Below are 14,255 nucleotides of genomic sequence, written 5' to 3'. Positions count from 1 at the left end.
GGCTATCTTGATGTCCCTGGAAAAGAAAAAGGGGAAAAGCAATGGAGTAATAAATTATTATAACTGTTTCATTAAAACTTGGGACGCTGTAATTTTTCAAATTTATTTGGTATTATATTTAAATGAACCAAAAGGCAACGTTGTACAGTAACTTTATAAAATAAAATTATTACATAGTACATTAACCAAAGCCCCATTTAAAAAAAAAAATCCTAAAAAGTCATTTGGGGACAGATCCTGCTCTTGCTTTTCTACGCACATGATTTATTGAGCTGATTTGAGCAGTACTTTTGTTTTAGGAAAAGCAAATGAGATTTGCCCCTCAAATAGTATTTTTTTTTTTTTTTTATAATTCTTGCAGTTGCATTTTATCATGTGTAATATATCAAGTTTATAAGGCATAAATACGAAAAACAGTTCAATATGCTCATCATTATTTTAATTAAGTAATACAATCTAGGACACTTTTTTTTCAATCACACCAAGGATTACAATGTACCTATAGCTTTAATTTATTTTTATTGTTTTTTTAATACAAAAGTCTATCATGTAGTATACAGCATATACTAGTTGATAACTGGTTCACAAGGTCGATCACAATATTCTCGCAGGTTAATATGGTCAGGATTTCCCCTAGCTGATACACTCTGTGCAGAACTGCAGGGTCCCTCCTTCCTGAGCAGCTCTCCCCTGGTGGTGGCCACCCACTGCTGCACCACCTTACTTATTTTAAGCAAGAGTACATTGGCCAGACGTAGAACCTCCTGGGAATGCCTAGGGATGGCCATCATCCCCTGGGGAAGGCAAGGCAGCAGCTCCTGGAGGTATCTGTGGGGTGCAGAGGTGGAGCCAGGCTCTGTCTTCCCCTCTCCTCTCAGGCTCTCAGCACTGCTGGGATGCTCACAGGGGTTGCAGGAGCCGAGTCAAGCTCCAAACAGGGGATTTGTGCCAATCCCTGGGCAGGGAAATCACTGCCTCAGTGGAGATGGATGCCACCGGATGCCTGTGCAAAGGAAGGATGGGCAAAAGCACCTCACTCAGTCAGGGGTGCTGTGGATGCTCGGGGTGCTGAGTGTTTGGGTTGGACCAGCTCCACATCACTCATGACTCCATCACCTCCCAAATCCTTCTTGTGATTTTGGGCATCCCTAATGCAAAAGCTCCTCCTGTGCCAGCACTCAACACTTCTGTGGAGCTGATGGCAACCCCTAAACACACAAAGCAGGGGCCCTTCAGCCTCCTCTAATGCAGCAGTGCAAGCACGGCCCCAACCTGCCCGCGATCAATACCATTACCTGCATCTTTTCCATATCTCAGATAATCAGATATTTCCTAAAAGTAAATTGCTAAGACTGCTGATTTCAGCTGGCAGGTTTGGGTCTCGCAGGGTCAGACCGCTCGTGTTGGCAGAGATGGGGTTGGTGGAGGCCGTGTGTCTGCCCGGTGTCCATCCAGCACCCATCCTGCACCCTCCGAGGGACACAACTCTGCCAGCATGAGCAGATGGGATCTGATTCTGCAACCACGGAGCCACTCTGCTTATTTCTGACATCTCCTGCTTGCTGTAGTGGGGTCAGTGAGGGACTTGAGGTCTTTCTGATGCTGCCTGGAACCAGGAAGAGATTTCTACGTACACAACCAACCTAAATTGTGCATAAGGTAAACTGCAGAGCAATGCCCCCGTGGAGTGCGTTCACATGTCTAATATTAGACATCTTGCTGGCAGCTCTGAAACATCCCTGGAGGTTTCTCTACCTGTCTATATTTACTACGTATGGATCCTGAGCTCCTAAACTTAGGTGCTCTGAATCACACCGTGATTGAAGGCCTAAGGGGAGCCCAAAATAGACGGTGCGAATTACTCCCTCCCTGCTGTGACTCCATCATGCAGCATCTGGAAGCAGAGAGAAATCTTGGTATCAGGAAGGGGCCAAAACCACAGAATTTGGGTCAGGATTGCACCAAACAGTGCAGGTTTATGGTGCACACCCCATGAGCCCAGAGAACCCCAGCAGCTCAAGCGCCAGACAGGTGGGCAGGGGATGCTCTCAGCTGCGGTGTGACCAGGGGGCTGCTTCCAAAGGAACCCAACGAACCTCCAGAAAGAGCTTTCACCACAAGAATCACCTTTCCCTTAGAGGACCAGCAAGTTCACATTATTTCCTGTTTTGTTTTTTTTTTATTTTTTTATTTTTTTTTAACACCTCCCTCCCTCCTCCCAATCCACTCATGACAGAAGAGAAATACTGTCTGGGCGTTTGCTTTCACTAACCATGGCACACCATTTCTATCATAACTCGAGAAGTCCCTTTAACCTGCTACGTGCATTTGGGATAAAGCATTAAATGGATGTTTCTCGTGGGGTTACAGACTGCTTGCTGTCCAGCAGAGTCAACCATCATTCCTAAGTACATTAGCACTAGGGGAAGCAGACAAGCTCCCTGTGCTGAATGCATCGCACTAACAGCAAGTTTCCACCCGTGCTGGAAGACTGTGCCCTTAATGTAAGTGCTCAGTAACCACCAGCCCTGCAATCTGAGGAGCAATCTGAACTGTATAGAAGGCTTGCGGGAAGAGAACCTCCATTAGTACCCATTATGTTGTGATTTATGTTATGGGCTCAAAATAGCAAAATTAAACAGTTCTGGTTCATCTACAGTCTAAAAAAAGGCACAAAGACTTTGTGACAAAATTATAACTGTTCAGATTACATTTATGAGAACTTTAACTGAGTGTTGCTTGGATTTGCCAGCTTTGCTTGCTGGCAGGAGTGAAATTGAGACAGTTTCACTGTCTGCAGAGGTAAAGAATACCCTTTTGGCAAGGCATGTTTGCCAGCTCTATGCAAATGTTATTCAACAGAAGCAACTAAAACCTCTTTTGATTGCTTTAAAACATAATCTTTTTGGTCTGCAGCACATTGCACTTATCTAAGTACTCAGTGATGATAGAGTGGGTCTTAGGGCAAGACCTAATATAAAAAGCCCTTTTTAATCTGAACATAGGAATGAACTCTGTTCATGGCTACACAGTCTGCTTTCAATCAAATGATCATGAAATACATAAATGCTATAAATAAATACAATACATTCAGAGTTTTCTACATTGTAGAGAGCTTTAAGACGTTCTTAGCTCCCCGGTGTAATGCATATAGAACATTCCCTTCTATACAGTGCTACCTCCAGGTACTCACACCTCCAGTAAATGCAACATAGCTCAGACAACCTTCCCCTTTTGCCTGGATCCTTGTCAGTCTCTGATTCTGTAAAACATTATATTGTTTCTTTAGGAAAAAAAATATTGCACTTTTAAAAATGCATAAAAATCGAACCGAGTTCCCATCAGCTCCGCCACATGCTCTGTTATTTAAAATAATACTTCTCAAAAAAAAATTGTTCCTCTCATCGTTTTGTGTTCTGTCTACGTTTACGGCAATCTCCACCAGGATATCCTCAGAACATTCTTCCTTCTCAAATTCCTTACAGTTTTGCCATCAGGCGCTTGAAACACAGAATGAGCTATCTGAGATGCACACAGCTGGGAGTCACAAGTCTGTCCACGTATTCAGGATTTCATTGTACAAATGGGAACTACAATGACCAGAATAACTGTACAAGCTGCCGCTGCTATTAGGGCAGCTATCTTGCAAACCTTTGCTCTTCTGAACTCAGCTTCTTTGCGTTTTAATAAGGAATCATAGCCAGGAGTATAAATGTCTTCCATCCAGTATTCTAAGTTGTTTGGGTTTAAAGATTCTTGAGTCTAAAAATAAAAAGGAAACAATTGTTAATTGCCTGGGATCTGTTATTAATAAAATAAGTAAATAAAGCAGGTGTGCTTGGAGGCCTCCCAGCTGCATCTGGGTCTGCTGTCAGGATAAAGTGGGTTATTGCTGCAGCTCACATCCCTTCAACTCCATTTCTCCAGGTCCCAGTTCCATAAGGCTGATGAAAGTGGCAATAAAACACTGCAAAAAATAAACTCCCCCAACAGTTTAATTCTGCTTCAAAATCCCTGACATATTTCTGATTTGCCGGAAACTTTGTCATCCTTGGTGGCATTTAAATAAGATCTCTTTTATCTGCTAGACAGCAGAGATGTCAGCAACTACTGGTCTGTTACTGCTTTTTAAATTATTAAAGCCCAGCTGGTGAGAAATGTTCTTAACACACACTCCTTATGAACTACATTTTACAAAGCTAACCCTAATTTTGCTACCATGACTGGTCTGCAAAGGCAGGTATCCTCACCCTCCTTGCACAACTTTATTTTCTGCCATATCCTCCCTTCTGCCCATGGAAGAGGTCACCACATACAGCAATGAGTGCTGCAGCATTACTCTTCCACGTGGCATTGAGGTACACATACCTCATACGTGCCACAGGTGATCCTAAGATCTTACAAGTTTTCTTGTCTTTCAGGAGCCAACCTGTTTATTCAAACCAAAAACCACACCGGAATGAGGGACTGCAGCTAGGGAAAGCCCCATGCACTCAGCAAGATGCTCTCTCAGTTTTTGAGGCAAGAGAAGGATCTGGACACACAGCACAAGATTTTATACTCCATATTACATCATCTCCAGACCATCTCTACAGGTGAGACCATTTAACCCCAAGGGCATGAACTACATTTCCACAGGAGACAATACCTTGCTCATTGTCAAAGTCTGATCCAATTCTCTCTGTGTGGAAAAAAAAAATAAAAATAATACAAATTTTAAAAAAAGGAAATCTGAATTGGGCACAAAATGAAAGGCAACCTGGAGGACTCTATCAGTGCCTTCATTTGAATGTTGTATTTCATATGTGTTTTTTTTTTTTTTCTTTTTGTCTTCTTTTCTTCCTTAGAATTTTCAATCTCTTCATGCTTTGCGTTTCCACCTTGGTTGTTTTTTTTTTCCTTTCGTCCTGTCTCTAAGGTAAAACGGGAGAAAAAAGGGAAAACCCAACACTAGACACTATATCACACTTACCAGAAGAACGAAATAAAGCAAAAATGTGAAGAAGAGGAGAAAAAAAAGTTTGAAAAATGACAGCTTTTCCTTGAAGCTGTCTCCTGTGTCTGAGGCTCCAAAAGGCCAATTCTTTAACAACTGAAAAAGGTTCCATACAGAAATGTTCCGGTGAGAATACCAACACATACCTTTTTTGTGCTTGCAATGGGTCTGATCCAAAGCTCACTGGACCCAGCACAAAGAAACTCCAGCAGACTCGAGAGGGATTTGGGTAAGCCTTTAATTGGCTAATTCAGATTTTGTGGCCATGAGCTACCAGCTGAAACCTTGCTTTGCCTGACAGCACTATTTGCTTTATGTACAGAACTACTACAAGAAGTGGTTTTATAGCTGCCCCAGAAATAAACAACTAAAATTAAGCAACAGTTTTATGAACAATTAATGGAGATCTCTATGATAGTGCCTGTGCTCTGAAGCAGAGACCATCAAGCTGAGTCTTGAGAGTGTACCATTCGATCTGTGAATGACCTATTCCAGCCTTCTGAAGAGAAAACCAGAAATAAAACAGCAACCTCATCTCTAAGGGCATCAGAAAAAAATAGTCTGGCTGAATGCTTCTGCCCTGTGGCTCATCATACGCAGGGCAAAGAGATGAGATCGTACACAGACCCTGTGCTAGGACAAGCTTTGGCCTGACCGCAATTTTTTGCAATTTCTGTTTTAAGGAAGACTGGGAGAATTTTTAAAGGAGCAAATCAAGGTTAATAAATAAATAAATAAATAAATAAATAAATGACAACTACGCTTCAAGGAAATTATAGTTTTGGACCTCTCTGCCTTGATATTGACCTTTTAACTACTTCAGAAGGAAGATGCATTATTAAAAAGGCCCATTACTGTTAATCAGCTTCCTTTCCCATTTCATTGCCAGACGTAGGAATGTTCATTAAAGCATAATGTATTTACTTTCAGTTCTAATAAAGTTAATCACTAGGAAAAAACCCACTCATCAGTCTGTGTCTATTTTTTAAGTTTGTCAGTAAGCTCTATTATAAAGTCTAGACATGGGTTTTGCAGAGTAGATGCAGTTCTGACAGTCCTTTTGCAGGGAGAGAATCAAACCCGTAAAGTTTTATCACCTTTATCCTAAAGATAAATGATGGCAATAAGCTGCTTTCTCTGGTTTGCTCACAGTCATGCAGAGCTGCTTACATGGAAGGGAACAGTCCTACAAGGACCAGATGGAGAACACTTCTCTCAGGGGAGCTGTGCTTCCAAATATCACCTCCCCTGTTGCCTCCACACAGCAGGTAAGGGATGCTTTGTGGCTGCATACTGCAGAGGAACTTCTTTCAGTCTATTCCTACTCCAGCATATGGTCTGCAATGCCAGGAATAGGCATTTAGTAACCCCTCTGATGCTTTTAAATCCCAAACAGCAGCAGGCAGCTGAGGCAAGATGCAGCCTGGTCCCTGTGCTACTCGGTTTCTCTCCAGGCATGCTTTAGTGCAGCAAGGAGAAGAGGCTGGTGAGGTCAAGGACACTTGCAAGAGCTGAGCCTGTATGGGCTGCTGCAGGGAAAGTTAACATCCCAGCCAGACCCAGTACAGCCTGGAGGTTAATGCAGTCTGAACAAATTCCTGCACAAGCAAATTCCAGCCCAAGACATCTGAGGGCAGCACCAGTCCCCTCCGCTGGCTCTGCATGCTGCTATATAAATGTATACAGGCAATACACCATGAGCCAGGGCTGATTTCATTATGTGATGCTTTTTGTGTTTCAGGACACAATACTGCAACATCTGTTTGGTTTTTATACATTTTGGATTACATTCTTTATGCTTCCCTTTTAAGCTCAGAGATCTTTCCGCCTAGAAGATGTTTTGTGTTTATCAGACTAATCAGGAAAAAGAGCCTGGTTATTCTTTTTAGGTTATGTAGCTATGTAGGCTATGTCTGCACTGGCAAGTTGTGCAACCTGGTAGGAACAAAGCAGCAGAGAAATGGTGAAGACACAGGGTCTCCCCTTTTGCCTTTGAAGGGAAGGAGGTAGCTCAGGACAAGGTCTGGGCTGGCCTATTAGTGGTTGGGAATGCATTGTTTACTCAGGAAACACCACATGTGGTGTAGTTTCAAACAAACAAACTCAATTTCCACTCTCAGAGATCACTCTCCCAAGCAGAGACCATTGGGAGATCTACCTCAAAGGCACATTTCCAAGCTTGAACTAAAATATGAACAAGACCCACCATTAACTGATCTGCCCTTAACATGACTGTAGTTTCCAACAGCCACTTCAGAGCTTCAAACAGGGATGTATTTCAAAAAGAGTCATGGTATTGAATGTCTTCTACAAATATTTTGTTTCATGTTCCTAGCAAAATGGAAAAAGTGTTAACACTTAAATTCTCTGTGAACAATTCAGAGAGAACAAGGATAAAAGAAAAAGCAGCAATGCCAGATTCTGCACCACCACCTTACTGTGATTAGGGACCAGTTTCACCTCCCCCTTTTGTCCATCCCTTTATCCCCAGCCTTTTCTTTAGAGTTAACAACAGTGTGATGGCTTAGCAGACATCTCTCCATTACAGAACAAAGTGGAAGCACCAACCTGTCAAGGATCATCACTCAACAATCAAACATCCACATTTTTCTTTGTCCTTAGCCAGGATGGATAGGGATCAGCAAGATTAGAGGCTCAACACCGCACAGCTCCTTCCTGAGCTATCCAAATCCCTTATTAAATTCATTTTCTGGTAACACCGATTCACAAACAAGCCATTCAAATTAAACAAATGGGACTCACTTGTAGATCCAATGCTGCAATCTTGCCTTTATCCCCCGAATTCCTTGTGTATTCCTCTATGGTCCACGATGGCTGGGCACGTTTCACTTCAGCCAGCTCCGTCAGCCTCATGTCTGTGTAGAGCGGGTTGCTTTTCATGTGTGACTTGAGTGATGCAGGGTAGGGATGAGGACTAAAGACTTGTTCAATCAAGAAAGCATCTTTTGGCTGTTTAGAGAGTCTATGTGGCTGTGGGATTTCGTATTGCCTGTCTGCCTGCAATAGGGTTCAAAAGAATTTGAGAAAAGAAACAGGACTATGAGGGGGTTAAACACAAAGGACAAGGATATTCCTTTCAGACTCACTATATGATACTGCTTAATCCAAGATAAGAGAAGTATCAGCCAGAACAAAGTTTTTGGATGGTGGATTTAATCTGTTTGCCCACCCTCTTCTCACAACCAGATCAAAGAGGTATTTTACAGATGACTCTCCATAACATGAACACAAAGGTCACGCAGAAGATGAAATTTAGGTTTTGTATTGTTTACAGGTTATAAAACTATTCTGAAAATAGCCCTGAACATTCAGAAATGCCTAGCTGATCTGGTAAAGCTCGGAGCCCCACGCAAGCTTCAAAATTTGTGTTTCCAGATCAAATCTCAACAGGGCTCCTCACGAGGGGAGCCTCCAGGTGCTACCCCCTTGGCACCACATCATCCATGCTACTAATACAGCATCAGCTGTGGTCTACCACAGCAGTGAGGAAGGGACCTTCAAAGTCTTTACTTCATTCTGGGCAGACCAATGTACAGAAATGCCAGGGTTTGGTCTTGATAAAGGTAACCTCTTTCCCCATCTGCAACCTGCTAATAAACCATAGTTTATGCTTTCTCGTTCAATCCAACTGCACTTACCCCCATCAAACCTCATCTTCTCCTTCCTCAGTCATGCTTTGCCTTTGATCCCCCTCCCAGGGAAGCACAGCATGCCCACCACATGTTCCTGATAGACCGTGAAGCTGAAGGATCCCCAGCCCTCTCCAGTGGGCTCCACTTCCACGAAACAGAAACAATAACCCTCGACATGCACAGTTTTAACTAAGAAGCAATCAGAGCCCAGTGCAAGGACAGCCATGACAGGGATGTGATCTGCAAAGACAGCAGTGCGTAGGTGCTGGGAGGGATTTGGGCAGAGTTTTTTCTAGCTGACCAAACCAAGAGGGCAGCTATGCTGCATTTCCACCACAGAAGGTTTAAGATGCATGTCAATGACCATGAAAGTCAGACAAAGGAAACATAACTACCATTTGCATCTCATGGTGCACACAGAAGGATTTTTTTCTTGAGGGATTTGAATCCACAAATCTACTTTGTTGCCTTTTAAATATGCATGTACTCTCTGATAAAACCCATCACAATGCAATTTCAAAATATCCCTTCTAAACCAACCTCTGGAGAGTTTCAGACTGTAACAATTTTCCTCACGTTCTTTTCACCAAGTTAATTACCCAGTCTCCATTATATCGCCCCTGATGATGAAGAACATCATCCTCTTTCGAAGATTTCACCCAAATTACCCCCCTCCCTTTTCAAAAGAGCAAAGTGCTTTTAGGAACAGCTTGACCATATTGCAGCTGCCAAGCAAGAACGTATAGGTACAAAATCACTCAATTATGATAACAATAAAGACAGGCATAATATGGCGGGGCAAAGCATTGTCATACCCCGAGGCTTGTGATGACTGCGGAAGACATTCATACCTAGATTATTTTCAAGTGCTTATTATGTGAGTTAAGGTTGAAATTACCTCTTTAGATTTCCTGTGCCAGTCTTTATTTTCTCCTCCATCTCTCTCTTTCATCTCCTCTTCTGTAATGCCAACTTGGTTGCTATAAGTAATAGCTCTCCAGTCTCGGGGAGAGTTTGAAATACTCGCTATTTTGGATTCTGTTGCACTATTTTCCTCTGTTAATGATCTCGATGACCTTCTAGTAAATAAACTTTTTTTTAAGGCTTTTACTCGAAGACTTTCGCTGTTACTTCCACTGGCATCTGAACAGCACCACTCTGGATTATTCTCCAGCTTGCCTCCATGAGGAGTGTTGTGGCACTGAAATATCTGCGGGGAGTTACTTTCATCTGACGCGGCCTCGCTTGTCAGTGAATTAAGATCTATTTGTACACTGACCTTCTCAGGCTGCTGAATTTTTTGATCCAGCTTGCTTAATTTTCCCAGGACTTGGGAGATTTCTTCACGGACACCTGAGAGAGACTCCAGTTTCTTCTCTATTTCACCAATCCTCAAAACCAATTTGCAGACACTTGTTTTCAGTTCATCGTCCGTGTTACTGACATCTGCCCGGACCACTTTTTCTAATTTGTTGCAGGCACTCCCGTTGGAGATTTTAGTCAAATTGTGCTCGGGCGAGCTGTCACAGTCTGATTTATGCACCTGAGACAGGGAGCCAGTGCTGTTGTAGCATGAAGACTGCATCACTCCCGTGGACCCACTGATACTCATGTCATCTAAAAATCGGAAAATGTCACTGATATCATCACTCACGATTTCAGAGTCATCATCCGAGTGCTTAAGGGAGTGCCTCTCTCCATACTTGGCTTGGCCTGGTGTACACAAATCCTTGCATTTTTTGTGGTCCAGGACCTGTTGCTCCGTTTGTGTCCCAACACTCGTGGTCCTGTCAATGCTTAAGATCTGAACAGAAGTACAATTAATGCTTTTGTCCTTAAACTTTTTGACTGGCTCATGTTTTTCCACATCTAGAATGGAAGGAATTTCCTTGGGTTTATGCCCATTTTGTTTCACAGCATAATTTGTCTGCATAATTGGTTGCTGGTCCTTTGCATTTAGGTAGGCCTGATGCCTGTCTGCTGAAGGAAAGTTTGGAGATGGGTTGTTTGAGCTCTGGTAGCGCGTCTTCTCTTCTGACTGCTTCCTATTAAAAAATGATCGTTCAAAGTCAGGTACCTCCTCAGTATTTAAACTCCAGCTTTTAGCTGGCCAGGCAGTTTGTTTAGTTGGTTTCCCTGTCCACTTTTTGTTGTCCTGAGGCCCAAGAATCGTAGTTGGGCCAAAATATGTTGAAGCTTGAAGATCATCTAGGCTTTCATGCTTCGCTCGTCTTTTGTCTGGTATAGGCGAATAAACTGGATTCAAGTACTGGCTGCTGTATGGCATTTCAAAGCTGTGGTTGAAGAAAGCCTGCTTAGAGCTTTCTTTCCTGTTCTGAGGCTCTCTGTGTCCATCTTCTGGCTTTTTGTTGGGCGGTATTAAGTTGGGAGATATTGTAATCAGATTATGAAAATCTTCTTTGAATATATTCCTTTTCTGGATGCACGACTGCATCACAAACGGCTCGTCATTTGAAATGAAGGTTTCTTTCAGACCTGCGCTTATTGGCAAGGAGTCCTGGTCTGAAATAGATTCATTTTCGATGTTCATAGGGAAGTAGGTACTCTGCATCTCGCACGGCGGAGACGTGGCGATGGAGTAGGACGCCAGTGCCTGAAGCCTATCCAGAGAGGCAGCCCGGCCCTTCATCTCCTTATTGACCCCAAGCAAAAAGTTGGGTTCTGAAGAGGGAACAAACTGTTGGCAGTCTTTGCAGTCCATCTTCCTGCATTTTGAAGACCTTCTGACCGGAAAGCCCTGGTTAAAGTCCTGGTCATTCAGCTCACAATTGGGCACGCAGTCTGCCACGTTGCAGATTTCCGTGTCAGACCTGCAGGACTCAAAGGACTCTTTCTTCTTCACTTTCTGCCTTGCAACTGGAAGCTTCTCCTTGGCCACTCCCCCGTTCATTTGTATGAGGTTGAATATTGTTACTATATCTGCTGCAACCATGATTTTCTTTGATTGCTGATTGTTTACAGTGCATCTCATTTTGTCTTTGAACAAAGTCGCTGGGAAATTAGGATCCAGGCAAGCAGTGTAAAACAGCACACTTCTGAGTTTGGCCAACTGGGACAAATCAAACCTTGCACAGAGCGACTTGCAGAGATCCTGGTAAGAAACGGTGTTCTGCTTTGTGTCCAGCTCCTCCAAGATCTTCACCAGGAAGAGTGAAGTTTCCTGGTTGGACTCCATAGCTCAAGCGTATTTTGTTGTTTATCCTGGAAACTGTGCTCCACTTCTACAGCAACACACAACAGCAAAAAAAAAGATTTTAAGTCACCCATAGATAACATTCAGGACCTTGTAATTCAGCCACAGACAGGACCTGCCTTCCTTCCCCTTGCAGTCAAGGGCTTGGTTGTATAACCCATCCTCTTGTTTCCAAACTCCAAGGCTGCAATCCAAGCATCAATGAAGTCAGTAATACTTAAATGGGATCAGGATTTCATCCAAGGAGGCCCATTTGTGTCACTACTGCCAAAGTGAGCAAGTGAATAAACAGCAGAAGCTTTGCAGGGGCTGAACTCATGGCAGCCTGCTTGCTACTGGGCTTTCACAGAGTATCTGATCAACTTATGAAAGTGCAGATGTGTCAAGTTGTTTGACAATAATTCTACCCCTGTTCTGTAACCAGAGATGATCTACCACACCATGACAACTCCAGCTGTTTCCATACTGACTGCAAAATGCTCACAGGAAGATTTTCTGACAGCAAGAAACTTAGAAGTTATCTGCTAGAAGTTATCTGAGCATGTAATTACCATCATGCTTTTTAAAAAACATCACTCTCCATTCTATATTATCTCTTCTAGATAGTATGATACTCTTTGCAGAAATACCTTTTCCTGACTTTACGATTCAGCGCTGGAAGAGCTGCTCCACCACACCTGAAAATCTTTGAGCCCAATTTCAGAAATAAAGTGCAAAATTTAGAAAAGAGCCAGAAGAGTTAAAAAATAAAATATCCCTCTGAATCTTGAAACAAATCCAGCAGATGTTAGAGGGCTGTCTGCCAATCAAGGAGCATGTGAAGACTGAGAAATATCAAGGACGGAGTACAGCCTCTTCAGTAATGTGCTCCCAGAGAAACCCAAGCAGTGCAGCTTCATTCACCGGTCTGAAGAACCAGGGCAGAGGTGGAGAGCAAAGGCTGCACATTTATATGGGTAATAAGAATAGCTCAGGCAAGCACAGCTAACACGAGCAAACATCTTGGGAAGGATGTAAAACCCCGCTTTCAGAGTGGAAACCGACCTCTAGCTATTATAGATTAAGAAAGGCTGCTGATGGGATGCAGGTTATTTTTCATCTGCCTGTAGTGAATATTCTTGTCGGTGTCTGCTGCTGGCTACCAGGAGAGGCAGTTTGCAAAACCAGACAGATCATGGGATGCTGCAGTTCCTATGTTTGGGCACTTTGTTATTCTTACTGACAGGAATGACAAGGATATTTCTCCTTGCCCAAAGAGCTCTGGTGCCTCCCCCCATTCACTCCCACCCTGCGATGACCCCAGGAGCGAGTCTCTCCATCTGCATCAAGAGCAGAATATCTACCTGAGTGGCAAAGCACAGGTCAGGCTTGTGAGGTTTCTTATTACTCCTTAATAAAGCCGATTCCCACCCAAAAACATCAGGACTCCTGAGCATGGCCCCAGGAACCCTAAACAACTCCTCCCTCTCTTGTAGCCTTTCATCCTGACCCCACATTATGTTGCTCATCACCAGCGGTGTCAGAAGCTGCCGTACATCAGCTTTCATAGCAAACACCACAGCAGCAGCTTCCAGAGAGAAAAAAAGAAAAACAAGTTCCCTGTACGAATCTGAAGGAGATCTCCATGCAGACTTGGCTGTTTATTTAAGAAACATCTTTCTGCTGCCTCTGATCAGAAGTTGAGCAGCAGCACGAATGTATTCCTGTGATTGTAAACACCGCTCTCAGAAACCAATGACTACAGGGATTTTCCAGCTCCTCCGTAGCATGCATGTTTGCTTTTAAAGCTCCTGTATTATGCACAGCAGCAAAGCTTTTCTGCTAACTGACAAGAGAGCAGAAATGTTATATTGCTCAGCGCCTGGCTGCAGAAAGTGATGCTAAAAGCTGGAGGAGGATGGTTGTATCCCTTCTCTCTTTATCAACCGAGTGTGCTTGGAGGCACAGCCTCTTTATCAGCCTGCCTTTGCATCTCTCTGACATGTCACCGTCAGGAAATGAAGCACCCTGGCTGGGTCCAAGCTGCTCTACCTGCCACCAAAGCCACCAAGCACTCCCGGAGTAAACTTCAAATGTGGGGCTTGTAAGAGACAGTCCCAGCTGCCAGGGGACTGGCTCTGCAACTCAATTTTCAGCACGTTATAAATCTGCCATTTGCGGCAGGAGTGGAAATCTGTCTTTTTGTCACCTCCGTGCTGAATACAAGCAACAGCGAATATCTCCTCCCTTTTGTAACTTCACAGCTTCTCACAGGACCTGCACCTGGATATGCATGTTCACAGCCTGACACACACCCTGCTCTGCCTGCACTGACCTGCCAGAGCCCTGCCTGCACCCCGCTCACAGTCCTGCTAAAACACACCACTAGTTAGTTTGCAATAAAATACTTCCT

The 14,255-nt window shown here is 43.5% G+C and overlaps 1 protein-coding gene across 4 annotated transcripts in view; it reads right to left on the bottom strand.

Annotated features, from left to right (window-relative positions):
• Window positions 1-417: 417 nt before the first annotated feature.
• MINAR1 (membrane integral NOTCH2 associated receptor 1) overlaps window positions 418-14,255 on the bottom strand; it is a 62,619-nt gene continuing 48,781 nt past the window's right edge. For all 4 annotated transcript variants that reach the window (XM_068695817.1, XM_068695814.1, XM_068695816.1 and 1 more), the window contains 3 exons: window positions 9,548-11,891; window positions 7,760-8,014; window positions 418-3,762 (listed from right to left, as the gene is read on the bottom strand). In XM_068695817.1, the coding sequence (XP_068551918.1) occupies window positions 3,565-3,762; window positions 7,760-8,014; window positions 9,548-11,845 (2,751 nt within the window). In that variant the 5' untranslated portion in view covers window positions 11,846-11,891 and the 3' untranslated portion in view covers window positions 418-3,564. The remainder of the gene's footprint in view (window positions 3,763-7,759; window positions 8,015-9,547; window positions 11,892-14,255) is intronic.

This window comes from Anas acuta, chromosome 12 (genome assembly GCF_963932015.1).
Source record: "Anas acuta chromosome 12, bAnaAcu1.1, whole genome shotgun sequence".
NCBI classification, from domain to species: Eukaryota; Metazoa; Chordata; class Aves; order Anseriformes; family Anatidae; genus Anas; species Anas acuta.
This window is presented reverse-complemented; position numbering and strand designations above follow the sequence as displayed.